The following is a 23,696-nucleotide window of genomic DNA, read 5'->3' on the forward strand; positions in this document are numbered from 1 at the left end:
TCATGGAATCTTAGTAGTAAGCTGAACTAGGAAGCATCCAGCACAAACCCCTTTACCAATTAAGGGAACGAGGTGTAGAAAGTTAACCAGCTAAGTTACTAGGGACCAAAATCCCGATCCCCATAGCACTCCAACCGGCTGAAGCCAGACAGATTTGTTCTAAGAAAGGCCTTGGCCAGTGCTTCATCAGTCTAAGGTTTGGCTCGCATAATTTCCTGTATATATTCTGCATCACAATCAAATTTGAGCTATCTCAAATGTATTAAGGCTTTACGTGAACAGAAATCGAAACCATCATTGTAAGAAAAAGCAAGGCAAATTTCAGTGTATCTAAAAGGAGAAAAAAGTTCAGCCAGTGCAATCATACTATGCAATTGGCCAGTTATTGGTGGAGTATGAATTCACCTGTGAAATATTACAAAATGATAAAAAAATCATATTTAATAAACTTAAAACAATTTAAATTGACACATAGCTCTAAAAATAGGTGAAGCCATTTATGTCCTACTTAAATGATCAAATTATGAGCTCTTATAAATGATGTTATTTAATTTAAAACACCAATTAAATTGCTTTAATGCATCCAACTAAAATACAATCATGTACTTAAAGAGTATGCACAACTTCCTTGGTAAAAAAAACAAAGTCTCTTACATGGAGCATGACGAAGACAAGTTTTAGGGGAAACTGGAACTGTAAGAGGCCAATCAGGCCTCTCTCTCCTTTTATCGTTCAGATTGATGTTGACTGCCTACCACTTAGAGTAGTGAGAATAGCTGTAATCCACTAACATAAAGAAAGCCCTCTGCAACACTTGCTTGACTTACCAAAGTTCTCGGTCACTGCTGTGATAGAAACGCTTGATGTGAACGCCAGGGCAGATGAGGCCCACCCTCTTGTCCGGTCGTAACCTCTGATTTGGTACTCCCCAGCAGGAAGAAAGGGAACCACACACTGGAGAACCGTGCTGTTGCCAGAGACACCCACGCAGGGTGACATCCCAATAAAAATGTCGACGTTCACAGCTCCTGAGATATGGGCCACCACCAAAGTCAAGATGCCATCAGCGTGAGAAACAGAGAGCAATTCTGGAGTGAACGCATTGCTATAACCAACGACTCCCATTTGATACAAAAGTCCATCTATCTCTATGTCCAAGACAACAGAGCCATGCCCTGCAGGAACAAAGCACTGAAGGAGCTCAGTACTGATGCTCACCGTCAGGCAGGCCTGCTGACCAAGGTAGACCACCGTGCTGTTCTGTCCTCTCAGGGCTGTGCCCTCTATGGTCAAGAGGCCCCCACCATATATGCTGAAATTCTTGGGGAAATAATGAAACACCCTAGGCAAAATGTAGAAGTGTCTGGAAACATTACCAGAACAAGCATACCCATTGCTTGTATGAACTGCTGATAGGTAGTGGAGTCCTGGAGTCAAGTCGCTTATCTGGCATGCCACATGGCTTGCATTAAAGAAAGTTACAATGCAAGGAAGATGATCATCCAAATACACCATTGGCTCATCAGCTGTGGTGCCTAATCTCTGACCTCTAATCAACACCGTAGTCAGAGACCCATTGATATCAGTGGTCAAGGCATCCACTACAGGAGTTGTCTCTTCCTTCAAAAAAAGAGTGCAGTTCCCATGACATTCACTGGGTAGGCCATTGACCAAGATGGTGATGTTCAGAGTGAAGGAAGCACCAGGCAAGGAGTCACCCACCGGTTTGATCTGACAGAGGACCATCTGGGCCCCCAAGCTCAAAATCACACAAGTAAAGGGACCCGAAAGATAAACCTGAACTGATCGCCTTCTTGAGTTGAGAGCCAAGCCCCTCACCATGAGCACTGTCCCACCACAAGCAGACCCATTTGTTGGGGAGATGGTCGTGATCCAAGGTGTCATCACCAATTGCTGGGGCGCTGCAGACATGTTAGCAAACCCCATCTGCTTCTGACGTATCCGAAGAGGGTAGACTCCTGCCTCCAAACCGTGAAGAGGAAAGGAGCAGCCAGACAGGCTCGTGTTGCCTCTGAAAGACTGTGTCTCAAGACTGCTCATGTTGCCTCTGAAAGACTGTGTCTCAAGACTGCAGTTCAAGTCCCCCAGAAGAATCACTGAGTTGGAGAGGTTATTTCCTTCCACGTAGAGTCTCAGGCTGCTATTCGTGATTTCTCCTCGCACAGCAGTGACTACTGGTGTTGTGGCCACCTCATATGTGAAAGTAAAGCCCTTCCCCACCAGGCTTGGTGCAGGTCCTTGGGTGATGGACAGGTTGCCAACCCAGACCTCCACAGGGGCTGGGACAGTGAGAATATCTGCCTCAGGCGGCAGGGAAGCAGGTGAAGTCTCACACCAGATATGCGTCTCTGCTAAGTTCACAATGTTACAGGACTGATTGCCCACAAGCACCCAGACTAAACCTGGCTCTCTGCTGAATCCTATGCCTGAGATGCTGAGGATGGTTCCACCTAAAGCATGAACATCAAAAATAAAACTTAGAAGCTGATATTCAGAACTAGGAACTCACACACCTGTGTAAGCCCCAGAGCAATTAAGTGGAGGTGGAGTAAGTATTAGTGAAATCTTAATTATTTCACCTCACCTCATCAATGTTAAATTTGTAATCATTTTGGCAGGAGTCACATGGGCTGAAATTCACATAATAGTAAAACAATATAAATTGTTACATAGAAAGGATGTTTATAATATTTAAGACAAAATTTTCAAGTATATCGATAGATCCTAGAAGCCACCACTTCTATCAACTTATATAATACTGATAAATCAAATTTCTTGAAGTGTTCTTGTCATCTGCTATATTATCTGGCATGTTAGTCTATATTATTATATATGTTATTATGTAGTGAGAATATATGTATATTATACATACATAGTTATAATTTATATATTAATAAAAAATCAAATTCTTTAATCTTCTTATCATCTGCCATATTATCTGATGTATTATTTTATATTCATATATTATCATGTGGAGTATATATATTGTTCTGTATATTCAACTGACACTGTAATGAAAAATCAAATTTGCTGGTCTTCTCTTTATCTTTTATATTATTCTATACAATATTCCAATATTCCACATGTTATGTAGTTGTAGATATATATATATACATATATATATGTAATATATCAAGAGCCAATGAAATGCTGACATGCTTGTGAATTAACTGCTATATGCACAGACTTTGTCTTGCACTGTAGTGCAGGGACAATAAAACTCATGTTCAGGATGAGTTGGAGCAACATATCCAACATTTCCAAATCTGTGGTATAGCCAAGTATCTTGAAAAAAGAATTTTACTATACTCGAAAATGATAACATGCTATTTCATACACTATCATAATGATTATTCATTTACAAATACATAGCTTTCCATTTTTTCTGAAAATGCATAGTTTTTTAGATTTCTCAATTTGCCTTGTCCTTACATCTCCCATATTGGCATTTGTGTTTCTAACTACTTCTGGGTCCTTCATCTACATCCCTAGAGGAAAGTGAGGACACCAAATCACATCCCTCCTCTCCTTGCACATGCAGTATCTAAAAGGCTAACTAAGGAAGCTCTTCTCTTATTTTTCTGATATCCACTCAAGATGTAGTACCCATTATATGTTTCAGCCTCTTTCTATTAGAAAAAGAAAAAAAAGGTATATCTCCTTTTCATAAAAATTTTTGAGTTTCCTGAGCTTACTGAGCTAAGGAATCCCCAAGTTTTCATACCCTTCAAAGTATACCACCCAGTTCCTGGAGCACAAGGAAACTTCTCTCTCTGCTGCCCATCTCTGATCTCACTGGTTAATTAATTCAGGAACAAAATCTGAATATTCAGTGAATAGACTTACTGTATAGCTGGTATCAGTCACATCAGAGCCACTTACCCAGAAGGGACCCACAGCAAGGCTCGATGCTGAAAACTTCAGTGATGTACTGGATGTGCAAATCGACTCTATAGAAAATGAGGAGATTGCTCTGAAATAACTGAGAGAGTTAGGGAAAGAGAAAGGAAGGAATAAGACAGAAGAGATGTATGTATTTTGGGGAGAAAAAGAGAGCAGTGATGAAGAACAGGTATGAATACACTGCCTACCGGAGAAGAAACAAAATGGTGGGCAAAAGGTATTGTGTGGGACATTTTCCTGGGCCAGTATCATGTGGTGACATCAGTCTCATACAATTTAGCTAACTTTCTGGAATGAGGAGATGGAACTTCTGAAGAAATACTGGGCAAAGGGACTTCAGGGCAAAGAGGATAAGAATATGCCTTGTGCAATAATTGTAAGCCATTTATTCAAAGCCCAAGACACAATCTTATTAAAGGTCTTATTTAATTATAGACTCTTATTAAAGAACAGACTCTTTCCCCTTCACATATGGATGCCCACTCTATCTCTACCCTAATCAAGAGCCATAACATTTTTAGTTCCGGAAAGTTCTCCATTCACCAACTAGTTAAACCAAAAATTTCTCCTGAATTTGTCTTGAGAGTGAACTATCTTATAGGGTCTCTAAGATTTGTTCAAATTTTATGATTTTCATGTTCATCCCCTAACTTCAGAAGAAGAAAAAATAAAGACCTAACTCAAAACTAGCATTCCTCCACTGAATCACTAGACCATCAAACAGACCTAAAACTAATGGCAAGTGTCCACCTCACCCTGCTGAGTAAATGTCGACCCCATTGATGGAGACTGAGATTCTGTGGAGGCCAGCTGGCAGTGGGGGCAGCACCACCTCCAGACCCTGAGCAGTCTTTGCATGAACCCAAGCCAAGGTATCCTTGATGTAGACTTCCACATCCAAATTTGTGTAATCCACCAGCAACGCCATTCCAATGAAAAGGATCTCACCTCCTGTGTTAAAAAGAATTCGTTAGCCTCTGTGAAATTGGTTTGTGGCCTCAATCACCTATTCAATCTAAAACTTGTACCCTAATCAAGAGCCATAACATTTTTAGTTCCGGAAAGTTCATATACATAATACCCTAATTAAGAGTTTTAATGCCAATCTAATGTTTTTTCATGAAACTTCTAACAATTCTTTTAGTAGAGCTATAACCAATAATCTCAAGAGCATAAAAAGCAAATTTGTCAAGACAATTGTACTCAAGAGGCACACTAAATTATCTTCATGCAAAGGCAAATTGAGACGTAGTCTGAAGAGCTGATGGTCTTCATAACCAACAAGTAGCACTCCTTGTCCCTTTTTTAACTTCCACTTTTCTACTGATAGAAGTGTAAAGTTTTATCTTCAATGTGCAGTGAACCCCATAATAATGCCATATACGAGTATAGTACTTCACAGTTTACAGAGTACTGTCACATATGCGATCTCATTTGATTGTCACACTATGCTGTTGACATTTATAGGGCAATTAGTTGACATTTATAGGACTGACACTTAGCTTTGGAGAAAACTAAGATTTAGCAGCCAAGGTCTCATAGCTAATTAATAAAAATATCAAGGAATGAGACCGGTTTTCTCTTATATTTCAATATCTTTTTGGTTTAATTAGAAACCCTACTACAATGCCATGTATATTATGGACATGCTAATTCAATTCCTTTTACCTCAAATATTATTGAGTAGCAAGAGTAAGCAATATGTCATGAGGGGCACAAAAATAAGTTAAACACAAACTAAGCCCACAAAGAGACCTCAAAGGTGATAAAATAGGTGCAAAAATAGCTTCAGTTAGAAGACATGCCATAATAGAGGTGAAAATTAAGCAATGGACTTGTTCAAGTCAGGGCATCATTCAAAGTGTCAAGAAAGGCCTTATGGGCAAGATGGTGCTTGAAGTTTAATTTGAAAGCAAAATTCTAAGAGGAAGTAATAGAGAAGAAGAGATTTACAGTTCTATTCTAAAAACTTCACAGTTTTACACAAAGCCTTTCATAGCACTTTCTCATTTCATCATTCGGCAGCTTGGAGAGAAAGAAAGAGAATCGGATGACTTTCTGGAAGAGCAGATACACGTATATACAGTAGGGACTCTATAGGAGTAGACCAAGTTGATGATGGTTCTATGGCTGAAGACTAAGAAATCCAATCCTCTAGAGTCTTTACTTAGTTTAGTGGACAGTGGAGATCTCCAAAGTTTTTTAAGTAAGAAAATAATATTATTGAAGCTATTTTTCTAATCTATGAGATCAATTAAAGAGATAGGGAAGAGAAATTCACTCTGCAGACAACTGGAGTCTTAACAAGAGCCAGAAATCAAGTGTGCAACGGCAGAAGTGGAAATGAACATACTTACCTTTCCTGAATTTTGGTGTGTCCATAAAGACACAGCTTTGGCTAAAGCACCTCTAAAACGTGTTTAGCTGCTAATGTTTAAGAACTGCTACAGGGCTGGCATCTAGAGAACACTATAGATAATGAGATCAGGAGGAAAAGAGGTCTCTTGAAAGAGAAGTGTCAAAGAAGAGGGTTTGTGGTGTGTTGAGAAGACTGAATCTACTTTTAAATCCTTACTCTGCCATTTTGCCACCTGATAAAATGTGTGACTGTGTGACTCGCTTTAGGCCCTCAAAGCCTTGAGTTTTTCATCAGTAAGATGGTAACAGAGCCCACCTCATGTGGCTTGTCATAGGATTAAGTTAGACATCCTAGGACAGCCTCTGGTATAGTACAGTATTTAAAAGCTCTCAATTAACTTCATTTTCTTCCTTGATCCACATCCTCTTTGCTCCTTCATGTCTTCCCAACTTTGTTTCTACTGTGAAGTCTGAAGCCTCAGTGTGGTGAGTTCAAGGAATTTCAGGCTTGAGCAAGGAAAAAGACATGACCATGAGGTGACAGAAGTGCAAAAAAATGAGCTTTGTATGGGTGGTATTTGACAGGTTCACAGAGGTACAGAAACCTCACAGCATGAGACCTCCCCTAGAGGCAACAATAGGAGACTACCACCCAGAAGGAGAGGAAGGTAAAGAAACTCCTCGGGGAGAAGCGGGTGGGAGAGGGGGCTTATGTATCTAGATGATGTCACTCAGCAGCCCAGTGGCAGTCTTTGGGTCAGAGAGCTCTGAAGGGCAGCAGTGGATTAGAGTCCTTTGTAGCCCCCAGGTTCATCTTATCTATGTCTAGCAGATGTTGGGTGCAGTTTTGCAGGGTATGCAAAGCAGGCAGGCTCTAAAAGGCTAAAAATCTGCTGTGGGAGACTATATTTAAAATAATCGAGTATGTAAAAATTTGAATTTGACATTGGCAGGCTTTTGAGCTAATGGCTCCCAGCCTGCTGTGAAAAAGTAAACAACATTGGGCCAATATACAGAGGCCATCTTTAGCTCATTAATATCACACAGTATGTGGCAGAATAATGGCATTCACTTCAACAAAGCATTATTGAGTCCTTTCTCCATGTTAGCTAGGCGCTTTACATATTTTATCTCCAATTTTCACAATAACCTTTAAAGAATTATTCTCATATAACAATTAAAGGAACCAAAGATAAAAGAAGTTAAATATCTTGCCCAAGGAGTGGATGAGCTTAGATTCACTCAGATCCAGCGCTGCCTGAGTGCAAAAACTACACTAATGGTCCCGCACATTACATCCTCCCACCCTTATCCCCCTGCCTCTTCTCCTCTCTCTCTTTGATTTCATCTCGACTTTACTGTCACCATCAGCATAATCATCTCCTGGATGGAGATGTGCCACAATCTAACTTTCAAAAGCAACTTTCCCAATAGGCTACCACCCTTTGTGGATTTTATAACATGTTCTTTATTCTGCCTGTAGAAAGATTTAAATGCAAGTGTAAGTTCTGCAAATAATGCATCATGTTGTATATATCAATAACATGAACTCCTTGGGCTCTTGGTCAATTGTCAAGCTAATCCTAGATGCCTTTGAGGCACTGATGCAATATATTTATTCTTTTCATTATAGGTAGGAAATTTTATTAAAAGCCAAAATCACTGAAATCTGAATAGAACACGGAGCTCCCTCCTCCCTTTTCTACTTCGTTGGGAAGAATCTATACCACTAAGGAATTTTACACACTTCGGTTGCCTAAGGCAGCAAATTCTTCTTCTGCACTATCTGAACTGAATAATATTGAGAAGCTAAAGGACACTTCCCTTTATTTATGTACTCTTGAGCAATGGAAAATGAAAATAGTACCAGAAAAATTGAGTCCAGGCTTTTTGGGGGAGAAATTTGAAGGTCATTTGTAATAAACCCTTAGATATGGCTGCCACAAACTCTCTGTTATCTGGCGTTCGGTTAACCAGAAAGGTGTATTACTTGATACTTTTCCAAGTCTGTATTGTCTGACATTATAACAAATTTTATAATTCCATTCTGTCATGTCACCTGAATTATCAAAGAAAGTTTTAATTGTTTTCTGTAGTTGGGTGCTAAAAATTTTATTCTTTTTATACAAAGCATGTCTCAAGGAACAAGAATTCTTAGCTAATAAGAACATCTTATTCTCTAATCATATGAAATAACTACTACGATAGAACATGATGCCAAAAACAGTATGTTATAGTCAACTATAAGTGGCTAACTGCTTGAAATCTGCAACCAGACTGCTTGGTTGAAATCCCAGCTCTGTTACTTACTAAAGGTAACATCTCAGGCAAGTTACTTATTCTCTCTGTTCTTTAGTTTCTTTACCAGTAAACTGAGGCTAATAATTGCATAAATTAGTTACCAGAATTAAAGTCTATTATATGTCGATGCTACTATTGACACATAGTAAGTGCTCAATAAATGTTGTCGAATTGTTATCCTTGAATTATATTGTCATCTTCCTTATGGAAATGGTCCCAATTTTACAGAGGGAGAATAGATATTAGGAGATTAATTCAATGATGAGAATACAAGTCTCTTGGTTTTCAGAAAAGTAACTCCAATCCAAAATATAACATTATCTTTAATAGAATATATAATCTACTGTTTTTCTTTTTTATAGGATCAATGGTCTAAAAATAAAAAGATTCTGTAATATCATGTGTTTTACCAGCTATGTTGCTTCTGTTTCTGCTCAGAGACATGATCACTGGATTTAAAGAGGAGACATATGTGAATGCCATGGGAAGAACTGCAGAATGGTCCCCTCTAATCACAGTCACATTCACAATTGGTCCATCTTTCCCCTGAAAAATCAATTTTTAAAATCAAACCACTATAAATAAGACTGGCTTGAGTGAAGTTCATATAGCATTAGTTTAAAAGATTAATTTTTAAAAACTTGTTTCTAAAGAATATATTTGTTACTTTCAAGTCTCTTTATCTCTCTCCCTCTCTCTCTCTCTCTCTCTCTCTCTCTCTCACACACACACACATACACACACACACACACACGCACGCACACACACATCCCACACCACACATGCACAGTGACAAGTGCTTAGAATAGTCAAGTGCAGCAACCAACAGATTAAAGAGTAAATAAGAATAATTCTCAATTATCAGACCAACTGGTTCTGTAAATAAAAGCAATTTCAAATAAACATCTATACCTAGCTAAACTAACCATCAAGTGTGAGAATACTTTCAGATATGTAAGTACTCGGAAAACTTCCCTCCCACATATTCTTTCTTAAGATGTTTCTCAAGGCTGTGATCTCAAAAAATAAACAATAGCCCAAAAAGAGGAAGATATATACTCCAAGAAAAAATGACTCCATAGAGGAGAGCAATCCATGGAAGTGCTAGGATGAAATGTAGTAGAACAAACCTAAAAAATACCAAGTTTGAGTGAAGCATCAAGGGAAATGAGTAACTGACATGATGAATTTTTTTTCTTAAGATGGAGGACTTTTTATTATAAAGAAGACATGTTAAGAAAAAATTTGAAACTAAGAAAAAGAAGTTATGAAAGAAAAAAATATATTCCCTGATTCTGCCAGCATCATTTGAAAATAAACATTCAAAATAATTAAAAGTGCTATTTCAGAAAGGAGGACTTAAAGAAGAGGGGAAATGGGTAAAAGAGCATGCTTGTTCAACTATTTTCCTTTTAACATTTGCCTGTATTACTCTGACCAAAATTAAAAGCTTTTTTTAGTGTTTATTCTCTCTAGTATAAGAAATCCAAAAAGCACAAATCTTACCCATTAAAATGTAAATATATATTAAAGTGATAATACCCAGTGTTGACCAAAGCACAAGAAATCATATACTCATATAGTAATAGTGGGGAAAATAATTAAAAAGGAATATTAGACAACTAGATACTACATATCATGAAAAAAGTTAATATGCCCAAAAATATAGTTATTGGGATGAAAGCTCTGTTGTTTAAAATAGGAAATTTTGGAAATTATCTTAATGTTTAATAATAGGGAATAGTTTTTAAAATTACAATACAACCATATATTGGAATTGCATGCAATTTCTAATATTTGAGTAACTGGATAGATAAAATGATTAATGATCAGAGATTAAAGATTATTTTGAATTCTCTCTTCCAGAGATCTTAATTCGTTCAGTAAACAGCCATATTTTGGGGTCATGGATATGCTAGGAATGTTGATAACACTGAAATCAACTCTGAATAAAAAGTTCAACCTCAGCCATGATGATAACTGTCACCAACAGCACCGAGAAAGGTCCTTGACTCAAATCTCTTATAGACTATGAAATGCTACCAACTGAAGGAGATAAAAAGGAATGGCTAAGGGAATTGTTTTTAAGGAAAAAAGAAACCAGTAAGATTAACTAAGAAGATATTTTATAGGAACTGGACATTCTAGAAGTACCTAAGTTCCACCATTCACATCCATGGCAGGAAACAAAATTACTTCATGAAAACTAGGTTATTTGTTGTTTGCTTAAGAGAGAAGTAAAATTACAAGATGTCTAAGTTTTGCAAAACAATACCTAGAATGTGCACTAAATAAATTTATTTATTATGTGGCACTAATACTCATTGAGCATGTGGACTGGGACAGCCTTCTTCGTTTTCTTTTAAAGAAAATTAACTGATGTTAGTTATAAGCCCCATTAGTAGAATCAGCTTCCCTCATCATAGCAGGACAGGCAATATAAACAATATAAGCATACTCTCATGATGAAAAGGTCGTGTCAATTAATTTAGTTCTAAAAAATGATTTCCTGACAACTTTATACTACATATTAATAATGGTCACCCACCCAGAAAGAACGAGATACCAAAAGATTCCACTTACCCTGGGCGGAACTCGGCACTGAATTCTTTGTGAATTGCTTGTAGTTATGTTGATGGCACAAGACTGAGATCCAAATAACACCAGGCTGATATCTTCCAAACTAGAGCCTCGGATTGTGGCCCAGAGCCCTCCTGTAATGAAAACAGCATTTCAGGTGGGATATACAGCCATATGGACAGACAAAAACTAATTTTCCACAAGAGATATAAAATAAAATTAAAATGGGAAGCTCCTTAGTCAAAACACAAGGCATGCTCAAACTGCAGAAAAAGTCTAAAGTTAAATAAACTACCATTCGGAGAGAAAGAAAATGTGACTAGAGGGCAGAGAGAAGTAGTAATACATCCTGGAGATATTTAAGAATAAATCATAGAGACACAGTACTCCCACAGGTCAGGGAAGTAAAGTAGAGGGTCTCTGAAAACTCTTCCTGCTCTAGATTTTTAAATATCATCCCTGCCTTTCCTATAAAATTTTTTTTTCCTGATGAATTAAGTATAAGAGAATATGATGATAGAAAGAGCAGTGGACCTGGAGTCAGGGCTGCAGATTGTTCTGCCACTTAAAGCAGATCATTTGTAGTGTTGCTCTTGAGTTCATTGGTTCTACATTCCTCAACTTGCAATAATAGCCTTAGCCCTTCCAGCTTTGTGATTTCATACCACATATATTAGGTTCTGGTCTTCATGATGATATAAAAGTAACTGACATCAAAACCTACTATCTTCAGGATTTCTCTGCCCTACCACTGAAGAACAATCACAGAAACCCCTACCCCTTCACTGCAGATATCAGTAGGAGAGGCATGGCACCATTCATACTTACATCATGGCATACTTTCCCATTTGAAGAAGAAGCCCTTAATCTAATGAATAGAAATTCTACTTATGATTAATGAGGGCAATGATTCTGGTCTTCCATCTCCCCAGAAGGGTGTATAAGACAAGCAGTAAGGCCACCAAACAGATATATGTATCCCTTGAGAGTGGGAAGATTATCTTCGCAAAGCATGTCAGGATGAGAAACAGAAACTTACACAACTCGATGAAAATCTTTCAGAAGAATATGACTGGGTGAAACAATACCCCGAAATTAAATATATAAACTTTCCCTAAAAAGTCAGGGCAAGACTACAATAGACTTCAAAGTTAGAGAACAAAATTTAAGGGAAAAAATTTTAAATAACATCATAAGAGATAAAATATCTGAAAACCTTGATAAGAAAATTCAAAATAATAAAGAAATTTGAAGAAAATATTGAAATGCTACTGAGGAACATAACAGATGGATTAAAACTTAAATAAGAAAACTAAAATAAATACATTGAAAGGGTGAACATCAGAATGATTGCATATCTTTCTAAATTAAACCAAAGCATTAATGCAATCCCAATAAAAATACAAACAGAATTTTCTATTTAAATTAGAAAAGATAATTTTAAAATTCAATAAAAAATAAAAAATAGCCAGAATGTAAAACCTCAAAAATAAGAGTAAAGGGGTCTTCTGCCAGACATTAAAATGTCTTATAAAACAACTATAATTAAAATGTAATAATAAAGCCTGAACAGCTAGATAGATCAATGGAACACAATAGGAAGTTCAAAAATAAACCCAGAAAAGTATGGAACTATAGGAAATGATAAATATGCATTTCACATAAGTGCAAATAGATGGATTATTTACTTAGTAAATGAAATAATTGAATAGTATTGAAAAAATTAAATCTGAATTCCTACCTCACATCCCCACTAAAATAAATTCCAGATTGATCAAATATTTAATGATAAAAAATAAAGCATTAAAAAAACTAGGAAAAAATTGCAGAATTTTTATTTTTATATAATTTCAGAGAAGGAAAGCCCATTCTAAGTATTCCACAGACCCTGAAACCATTAAAAAAAATTAATATATTCACTACATAAAAAGTTAAAATATTTATGGTTTACAAAAATAGAACACATAGAAACAAAGAATAAAAATAAAGGGCTAATATCCTGATAATATACAAAAACTCTTAAAAATCAATGAGAAAGAACAATAACCCAATTGAAAAAAAGGGAGCTAAGAATAGACAGTTCACTGAAAAGAAAATATGTCTCTTAAACATGTGAAGAGGTATTCAATTTCTCTCTTAATAAAATAAATGCAAAGTAGAATACAATGAAATGTTATTTTTCTTCTATAAGATTGACCAATATCAAAAAGTTTGGTAACATACTGTGTTCATAAGATATGGCAAATACATACTCATATACATTGCTGCATAGAGAATAAATTATACAACCTCTAAAGAAAATGCTTTGGTAGTTTCAAAATGTTAAATGTACACGGCCTCTTGACCTAAGAATTCTACTTCTAAGAAATTATACTACTAATAGTTTCGCATATATACAAAATGGAACAATTGCATATACATATGCAAAAGAATGAAACTGAATCATGTTTGGTGTTAAATCATGTCCCCTTAAAATTCATATGTTAAAGTGCTATCTACCAGCACCTCAGAATATGAACTTATGTGGAAATAGGGTCATTGCAGATTTGATTACTCAATACAGGATGAGGTCATACTGTAGTAGAGTGGGCCCCTAATTCATTATGACTGGCAGGCAGTCTTATAAAAAGGAAAAATTTAGGCACAGGTAAGATGCAGTGAGAACGCCATATGAAAATGAAGGCAGGGATCAGGTGATGCCAAAGCCAAGGAATGCCAAAGATTGTGAGTAAACCACCAGAGCCTAGGGAATAGGCATGAAACGGTTTTTTCCTCACAGGCTGATTCAGAAGGAATCAACTCTGCTGACAGCTTGAACTTTGACTTCTACCCTCCAGAACTGTGAGACAATAAATTTCTGCTGTTTAAACTACCCAGTTTGTGGTACCTAGATAAGCATTTCTAGACAGTACAGACCCTTACCTCACACCTTATGTAAAAATTAACTCCAAATGTATCTGATCCCTAAACACAAGAGCTAAAACTATAAACTCTTAGGAAAAAACATATACATATATCTTAGTGACGTTGGATTAGGCAATTGTTTCTTAGATAAGACACCAAAGCAACAAAGAACAATAAAAAAAAAGATAAACTGGACTTTGCCAACATTAAAAACCTGTGTTTCTTAGATAAGACACCAAAGCAACAAAGAACAATAAAAAAAAGATAAACTGGACTTTGCCAACATTAAAAACCTGTGTTTCAAATACTACTATCAAGAATATAAAAACACAACTCACAGATGAAAGAAAATACAGGCAAATCATATATCTGATAAGAGACTCATCCAGAACATATAAAGAACTGTTACAACTCAACAATAAGGGAACAAATAACTCAATTTTTTAAATGGGCAAAGGATTTGGATAGGCGTTTCTTCAAAGAAGGTATGCAAATGGCCATTTGTGACCTCCTTTGTGTTCTTGGAACAAGCCAAGCTCATTTTGACTAAGACTTTATCATATAATATTCCCCCCTACCTAGAACTCCCTTATTCAACATTTCCCCAGACTCATTCCTTCACTTCATCCATGTCTTCATTCTCTAATGCCATTTATGTCATTTCTCCAATGCCAACGGCCATCCTACTACAACCACTACTCCCTCTATCACTCTTCCCCTGCTTGATTTTTCTCTTACACATTAACCATCACCTCTATGAGAGCAGAAATTTTGTTTTAATTCACTGTCTCCCCAGTATTAATAGTGTCTGGTATCTAATAAGAGCTAAATAAATTGTTATCATTATTGTCGTTGATGTTAATAACTAAAAGTTGCAGAAGTGATGACACTGGATCAGATGGCTTCATAGGTGAATTTTATCAAACATTCAAAGAAGAATTAATACCTATTCATCTCAAACTATTCCAAAAAATTGCAGAGGAGAGAAGATTCACAAGCTAATTTTATGACACCACCATTACCCTGATTTCAAAACCAAAGACATTATAGGCCAATATCCCTGATTAACAAAGATGCAAAAATCTTCAACAAAACATTAGCATACCTAATTCAGCAATACATTAAAAAGAGCATACACCATGATCAAGTGGGATTTATTCCTGAGATACAAGATTGGTTTAATATCCACAAATCAATTAATATGAAGGATAGAAATCATAATCGTATCAATAGAAAAAGCACTTGACAAAATCCAGCATCCATTATAATAAAAACTTTCAGCAAAGTGGGAATAGAAGGAACATATCTCAAGATAATAAAAGCTACATATGACAAACCCATAGCCAACATCAAACTCAATGGTGAAAAGCTAAAAGCATTCTCTGCATGATTAGGAACAAAACAAGAAGGTCCATTTTTACCACTTCTATTCGATATTGCATTGGATAAGAAATATAGCATCAGACAAGAAAAAGAAATAAAAGACATCCAAATTGGAAAGGAAGAAATAAAACCATCATTATTTGCAGATGATATGATGCTATATAGAAAGAACCCTAAGGATTCCACCAAAAAAAAATATTAGAACTGATAAATGAATTTGGTAAAGTAGCAGGATATAAAATTAATATTCAGAAACCAATTGCATTTCTATTCCCCAATTACAAATTATCAGAAAGAGAAATTAAGAAAACAATGCCATTTATGATTGCATCAAAATAAATAAATAAAATACCTAGGAATAAATTTAAACAAAGAGGTAAAAGACTTGTACTTGAAGAATTATTAGACATTGAAGAAGGAAACTGAAGAAGATACAAATAAATAGAAGCATATACCATGCTCATAAATAGGAAGAATTAACATCATTAAAATGCCCATACTACTCAAAGCAATCTATAAATTCCTGTCAAATTATCAATGACATTTTTCATAGAATTTGAACAAATAATCCAAAAATTTATATGGATCCACAAAGGACCCTGAATAGCCACAGCAGTCTTGAGAAAGAACAAAGTTAAAGGTATCACAATACCTGATATCAAACTATACAACAAGGTTATAGTAATAAAAACAGCATGGTTAACAGCAAATACTGGATCTTTATAATATATCCAAATATGCAAAATAGCAAAATACTGGATAAAACAGACACATAGGTCAATGGAACAGAATAGAGAGCCCAATGATAAACCCATGCCTAAATGGTCAATTAATCTATGACAAAGGAGGAAAGAATATACAATGGGCTAAAGACAGTCTATTCAATAAATGATGCTGGGAAAACTGGGTAGTTTCCCAGTATATGCAAAAAAAAAAAAAAAAAATGAAACTAGACCCCCTTCCTACACCATAAACAAAAATAAACTCAAATGGATTAAAGACTTAAATGTAAGACCTGAAACCATAAAACCCCTAAAAGAAAACTTGCTGACATTGCTCTTAGTAATATTTTTTCTGTTATGCCACCTCAGGCAAGAGAAACAAACGAAAAAATAAAGAAATGGGACTCCGTCACACTAAAAAAGGCTTTGCAGAGCAAAAGAAACCATCAACAAAACAGAAAGACAACCTATTTAATGGGAGAAGGTATTTGCCAATATTACATTCAATAAGGGGTTAATATCCAAAATTTATAAAGAATGCACACAGCTTAACACCAAAAAAAACCTAACAATTCAAATAAAAAACGGGCAGAGGACTTGAACAGACATTTTCCCAAAGAGGACATACAGATGTCCAATAGATATTTGAAAAGATGCTCGACATCACTAATCATCAGAGAAATGCAAATTAAAACCACAATGAAATATCGCCTCACACCTCACCTATCAGAATGGCTATCATCAATAAATCAACAAACAAGTATTGATGAGGATGTGGAGAAAAGGGAACCCTTGTGCACTGTTGATGGGATTGCAAATTGGTACAGCCACTATAGAAAACAGTATGAAGATTCCTCAAAATATTAAAAATAGAACTATCATATAATCCAGCAATCCGCTTCTAAATATTTATCTGAAGAAAACCAAAACACTTATTCATAAAGATCTATGCACCCTTATGTTCACTGCAGCACTATTTACAATAGCCAAGATATGGAAGCAACCTAAGTGCCCATCAATAGGCGACTGGATAAAGATGATGTAGTACATATATACAATGGAATATTACTCAGCCATAAAAAAAAAAGGAGTCTTACCATTTGCAACAGCATTGATAGACCTACAGGGTATTATGCTAAGTGAAATAAATCAGACAGGGAAAGACAAATACCATATGATCTCACTTATACGTGAAATCTAAAGAACAAAATAAACAAACAAAACATAAACAGACCAATAGGCACAGGTGTAAAGCTGATGGTTTCCAGATGGGAGGAGGGTTGTGGAGTGAGATAAAAAAAGAGGAAGGGATTAAAAAGTACAAATTGGTAGTTACAAAATAGTCATGGAGAAGTGAAGTACAACATAGAGGAGATAGTCAATAATATACTAACAACCATGTTACTAGACTCATGGGGGGATCACATTGTAAATTGTATAAATGTATAACCACTACGCTGTACACTTGAAACTAATAAAAAATAATACTGAATGTCAACGGTAATTGAAAAATCAAAAACGGGGAGACGAAGGAGAATAAAAGGTTCAAACTTCCAGGTATAAAACAAATAAGTCATGCGGATGCAGTGTACCACATAGGGAATATAGTCAATAGCATTGTAATAGCATTGTACAGTGTCGGATGGTCACTGGACTTATCAAGGTAATCACTTCTTTAGTTTATATAAATGTTGAACAACTATGGTGTATACCTGAAACTAATACAATATTGTATGTTAGCTATATTTTAATAAAAATCTTTAAATAATAAAAGTTTGTTGTAAGCTACAGGTCTTTGGACCAACATTAAAAACAATGACAAAATCCAAGGCATTAAGGAAAGTTTTATGTTATAAAAAATCATACATGAATGTATATAAGCATGAGTATTCCTGAGATTCTTGAAATCTGGCTGGGTTGTTTTTAACTCGTCGTGTCCCTCAGAAATCACGGAGAGATCCTTGATTTCCATGGCACTAAAATCCAATTCATGGGGCTGACATTAACAAGACCCACTGCTTGCCCACTCTACGCCACACTACTCAAATGGTAGTTGGCTTTGCATACTAGCCAAGTATCCAAGTGTATGTCAGTTTACAAACATTTGTGAATACCCACTGAATGCAAAGCTTCTAGTAGGCAAGGCTTGTATGCAACATATGCAAATGTTTTTCCTTTTCAAGGGGCTCTCACCTTTTGGCTCGTTTTAATCTTGAACAAAACTAAGAGGCCTGTAAATTAAGCCTCATTAGGCCCACTGTATAGCTAAGACAGCATGGCATGGCAGAAGCAGCAGGAGCCTTGGCATCCAACAATTCCTTTGCATTCTAGCTCCACCTCTTTCCATTGGAAAGCCTTGAGCAAATCAGTGTTCTCTAAGAACACTGTGGATAATAATTTCATCTTTTAGGTAGCTGTATGCATTTAGGATCTGTGACTACCTAGAAGAGATATTCAATAAGTGACACTGTGCCTATCATCATTATTAGGAAACCAAGTCCCACTTCTAAGGTCACACATCTGATTTGGGCAGGATGAAAACCCAAATACATATGTCCAAATGCCCAATCTAGTGTAGTGTTCACTAGACTAAATTGTTCCAGTGACTCAGTGACGAACCCAATTATGCCAATACTATCAGCCAAACTATGACAAGTGAGTTCTTTTAAGGGCTCAAATGTCTGTTGCTCATTAAAAGAAATGCTGATGACAGAAAAAAAGCTGTGAGTCATAGTAGATACAGAATTTAGTAGGTGGCAGGACCAGATTCCTGCATATCAGCAAGAATGCTACCTTTAGAGGGTTAGATGCAATGTAGGGTCCTCCCCAGATTACCAGTCTCTGCAGCTCTCGAAGGGTCCACTGCATCCAGTCTGGGTTCTACATTTAGGAAGAGGCCTTCTCCACTGGCATTGATGGCACGACCAAAGGGTCTCACAAACATTGACATCCGATGCACTCCAACAGGTAGCAGGTTTGTCTGACAGACCACATTTGTTTGATTTGAAAAAATAACTTTGCAATTTGATTTGTTCACAGTAATCTGAAAGGCCTGGGAGTCACCAGAGAAACTAGTTCCAGTAATATAAACCAGTAGATTGATGTCACCATCTTAAAGGAGGAAAGAAATATAAAGAGCAAAATCGTCTCTCAGTGACATCACTCCACTTAAGAGAACTCTTAACATCAAATGTTTATTCCCTCCCCAAACTGAAGGAGTTCAATGCTGACTCAAATATTGGACATTTGCATTTATTATTATAGCATATAGCTCCCATCTTAAATTTTCTCAAACTAGTAATGAGCAGTCACTAGTAAATAAAAATGGTGTGGGCGCGAGCAAAATAAAGAATATTTTAAAACCAGAGACCAAGAGAATAAAACATTTTAAGTCATCAATAATCTACTTGTCTCCATTTGAAATCATGACCACATCATTTAGATTGGCTGAAAAATATACTTTTACTGCATCGCTCAATACCCATCCCAGGAACTGATGCACCTTCTGTCCACCTATTACCAGGTAATGGCCTCTAATCACCCTGAGTCTAAAGTTTATGACCATCTCAATGCCCCGTCACAAATCATACCAAGTGAATACCACAGAGAGTGGACCCAGGGAGTTGATCCTTCGAGGTACTGGAAAGAACAGGAACCTGAGCAGTAAGCTGGTATGTCATTCACTCGTACAACCACCTAAAAAAAAAAGCCAAAGAATTAAAAGCAAATGTATGCATTTCATTCACTCAAGAGTATTCATAAAATGCTTGTGAAATTTGCCCAAATTAAAATGTGTTAATGATTTATTCATTTTCTTTCTTCTATTTCCCGGTAATAAGCCCTAAATTATAATGAATGGCTCAAAACATGTTAGGCTTTCTTAGAATGATGGTAGGCATGATAAACCTAACATTTCTATAAATACATATGCTAAATCTTGAATAAATGTCTTCTCTGTCAGATAAAACTAAATTAAATAAAATTCAAACTGCACGAGGACTTTTTATCACTGTATTCTCAACTGGGTACCTACTTCCTGTGAAAAGCCCTTTCTTTGCTGGTAAATGCCAATAAAGTAAGCGCCTTCCTTCCATCATTATTACATGGATATATAACTGAACATTAGAGTATTTGGACACTTGGTTTGGGGTCTTTTTTTGTCCTAGAATGGTACATCCCCAAGAAAAAACTACAGTTGACCCTTGAACAAGATGAGTTTGAACCACGCAGGTCCACTTATATCTGGATTTTTTTTCAATAAATACTGTAAATGTATTTTTTCTTCCTTATAATTTCATTAATCATAGTTTATTTTCTCTAGCTTACTTTATTGTAATAATACAGTTTATAATACATATAACATACAAAATATGTGTTATTTGACTGTTTATGTCATCGGTAAGGCTTCTAGTCAACAGTAGGCTACTAGCAGTTAAAGGTTTAGTAGTTACACACAAATTTTCAACTGTGAGGGCAGTCAGTGCTCTTAACCCTCATGTCATTCAAAGGTCAACTATATGTCTTTCCCTCTCATTGGAACTAATGTTAATCTAATAGAACTTTACAATACTTGGAAATGAGAAAGTGAAAAGATATGACTCATTTGACTCTCTATATATGGATTAAAAGTACACACACTATATTCATGATAGTGTTTGCTTATGAAGGAAAGGGGTATAGGAATTGCATGAAGGCATAGGTGATAAAAAAATACTTTGATATTATCTACAACGTTTTTTTGATTCATAAAGACAAAAATATAAAAGAAATATATCAAAATGTCAACAATTGTTAATCCTGATACCCTGTATAGGTACTCTGGTGTTGGTTATATTATTATTTATAGTTTTATATTTTAAATTTTTCTCAAATTAAAAGCAGATGAATTATAACAGGCACATGGGCAAACAGAAAAGAGAAAAAGACATTTTTAAAAAAGGAACCTAAAAGCAACAAATGAACAGGACAAACAGAGGCTCATAGACATAAGCAATAGATTAGTGGTTACCAGAGGGGGAGGGGGGAAGTAGATGGGGTAAAGGGGGTCAAATATGTGGTGACAGAAAGAAACCTAACTATGGGAGGTGAACACACAGTGTAAATATATATATGACTTACTGTTAAAGTGTACAGCTGAAACTTATTGGATTACATTAACCAATGTCACCATAAAAAATAAATAAAATAAAAAAATAAATAGGAAAAAAAATAAAAAGAAAAGGAGTTGACTTAGCTCATTTACTTTTCAATACCATTATGTGGAGGTATAAATTATATGTAGTTATAGAGGTTCTCATTTTTTATATCACAATATTACCACCAATAATTATAATAACAGGATGCTGTGTTTACAAAGCACTTATATTTTTGGAGTACCTTCCATACTCTGTGGAAGTAGAAAGAAAAAAGCCATAATTGTCTCAGTTTTAGGGATGGGAAAACTGATCCTTGGAATTAGACCACATTATAAATCAGGGAGGGACTGAGATAGACTAGAAACTAATATTTGCATTTGGGGTGGCTCATCCACTCTCACCTGAGTGCACGGGTTGGCAGTAACTAACATGTCTCCAAATATGGGTGCAAGAAAAACTCCACCATCATATACCACACGAGTGGTTGCAGCTGGGTTCACTCCAGTTAGATTTTCGCCAGAGACCTAAGATGATTACATATCTGGTGAATTCTGTCATGGAATAGAAGTCTAATCTTGATTAAAACAAATAATAAAAGGTCTTTTCACATTCTATTTAAGATAATCAGATAGAAATAGAGTGACAGGAGATCGAAATCTAGAAACGTAATATAAGTAATGGCTAATGAAAGCCTCAATAGATTACAAGAACATTTATTTGCAAGTAGAGTTGCCAAAAAAAAAAAGACACATAAAAAAATGAACCTTATCTCTCAGTCTTGAGATTTTTTTTTCGTTTCTATGTGCTTTTCTATTTTATATGTTTACATCTAAAATATTAAAATAAAATATAAGAAAACAAGTGCTATGAGATGACACCTGTTCTTCTATTTTCACTCAGGTATTTTATTTGAAAAGCAAATAATCCACCATATAATGGGGATCAAATTCCATCTTGGATACTATATTATAATAACCAAATGCTATATGATCATTAGATTATTTTTTAAAACCCTAAATATGCAAGAGCATCTGGTTTTGTCATTATCCAAAGACAGCAAATCCTTTCCTAAACTTCCTTCTGCTGTGCCATCTGCTTCCATGATAATCTAAGTCAATCACATCTGCTTAAATTATCCAATAACAGATGTAGAATTATTGTAGGGTGGACACTAACCAACAACTTCTCTACCTACACTGACTTGGGGAAGGAGATGTTGGGTTCAGAGATATAAAATCCAAAATACATCTTGAAAACTTCCAGAAAGATCGTCAAACCCCTTTACCTGAATATTCCAACAAAATAATTTATGACAGTTTTCATTTATATCATCCTGATTTTCTTACAAAATTATTTCAGGGCACAAAATCCATACCCCCAAAAGGGATATTATACATACCCTGATGAAATTTGGCAAATCCCCAACCTGGGTGGACCAGGAGATGGTCCATACATGTTCATAGCAAGACTTTAGATCCTCCATCACAGTGAAGTCATGGACATTGAGGTACCTGGAGGTGAAGTCATCAGTATTGTTCTGTAAGAGCTGGCAAAGGTGACTAGCTGAAATATTCACAGGGACATCTGTGGGAGAAGATTTTGATATAGAAAATACAAGACACTAATTATTCCACCTCACAGGGTCTCTTCATGAAGATACAGAGAAAAAAATATCAAGATATCTACTAAATATGCAAGAGACCATCAAGTTCAAAATGTAGCTTCAAGAGGACCCCCAGCCTAGTTATACCAATTTTTTCCTAAGGCAAATACAAGTAGATGTCCACTTTTTATATCATGATACCTTTTATCAGTATTAAATATCATAGCAGGCAGAGAGCACAGTCACATCAGACAAAACTGTCTCAACTGTCATCACAAAATATGAATTCCAGACACACTGGTAATGCCTGAAAGTCTAATTAAGTGTTGGGTTTTCCTTGGAAAAATTTAGCTGGCTCTGTGAACAGAGAAAAGTTGGCTACCTTTCACAGGGAGTGGGGGAGGGACACAGCAGCTGACACCCATAAAAAATTTAGCCAACCCAGCTGAGGAATGCTGGCATTTAACTTTGGTTTCTCTATTAGAATTTCCTTTAAGACCAACCACCTGCTTCCCCATTCCACATTCCCATAGAGAAATAACAACACTCTGAGCTTAAGTCCCACTTGTGTTTGAACTGTTTCATGCTTTACCAAAAGTTTCCATTTCATTAGCTACTCCCAACAGCCTTATGAGGTGGGTCATTTGGATATCCTAATACCTCCTTTAGAGATGAAGAAAATGAAACCCAACAAGATTCAGAAGATTGCCAACCAAGTGAGACAGGTTTAGGTTAAAATCCAAGTTGCCTTCTACCTACTCAAGAGCCTTTCTCTTGAATCCCAAA

At 36.0% G+C, this 23,696-nt stretch overlaps 1 protein-coding gene across 19 annotated transcripts in view; it reads right to left on the reverse strand.

Annotated features, from left to right (window-relative positions):
- Positions 1–23,696, reverse strand: part of LOC105304809 (PKHD1, fibrocystin/polyductin) — a 135,143-nt gene that overhangs the window by 58,742 nt on the left and 52,705 nt on the right. For 18 of the 19 annotated variants that reach the window (XM_023522633.1, XM_023522638.1, XM_023522649.1 and 15 more), the window contains 10 exons: positions 22,707–22,891; positions 21,709–21,831; positions 19,763–19,868; positions 19,008–19,283; positions 11,167–11,297; positions 8,994–9,129; positions 4,680–4,875; positions 3,904–3,971; positions 2,067–2,471; positions 1,909–2,030 (listed from right to left, as the gene is read on the reverse strand). In XM_023522633.1, the coding sequence (XP_023378401.1) occupies positions 1,909–2,030; positions 2,067–2,471; positions 3,904–3,971; positions 4,680–4,875; positions 8,994–9,129; positions 11,167–11,297; positions 19,008–19,283; positions 19,763–19,868; positions 21,709–21,831; positions 22,707–22,891 (1,748 nt within the window). Of the gene's footprint in view, positions 1–1,908; positions 2,031–2,066; positions 2,472–2,605; positions 2,652–3,903; positions 3,972–4,679; positions 4,876–8,993; positions 9,130–11,166; positions 11,298–19,007; positions 19,284–19,762; positions 19,869–21,708; positions 21,832–22,706; positions 22,892–23,696 lie in introns of those variants that run through there. The other variant, XM_023522650.1, reaches the window with a different exon arrangement.

The sequence above is a fragment of the Pteropus vampyrus genome, unplaced genomic scaffold (assembly GCF_000151845.1).
Source record: "Pteropus vampyrus isolate Shadow unplaced genomic scaffold, Pvam_2.0 Scaffold353, whole genome shotgun sequence".
Classification (NCBI taxonomy): domain Eukaryota; kingdom Metazoa; phylum Chordata; class Mammalia; order Chiroptera; family Pteropodidae; genus Pteropus; species Pteropus vampyrus.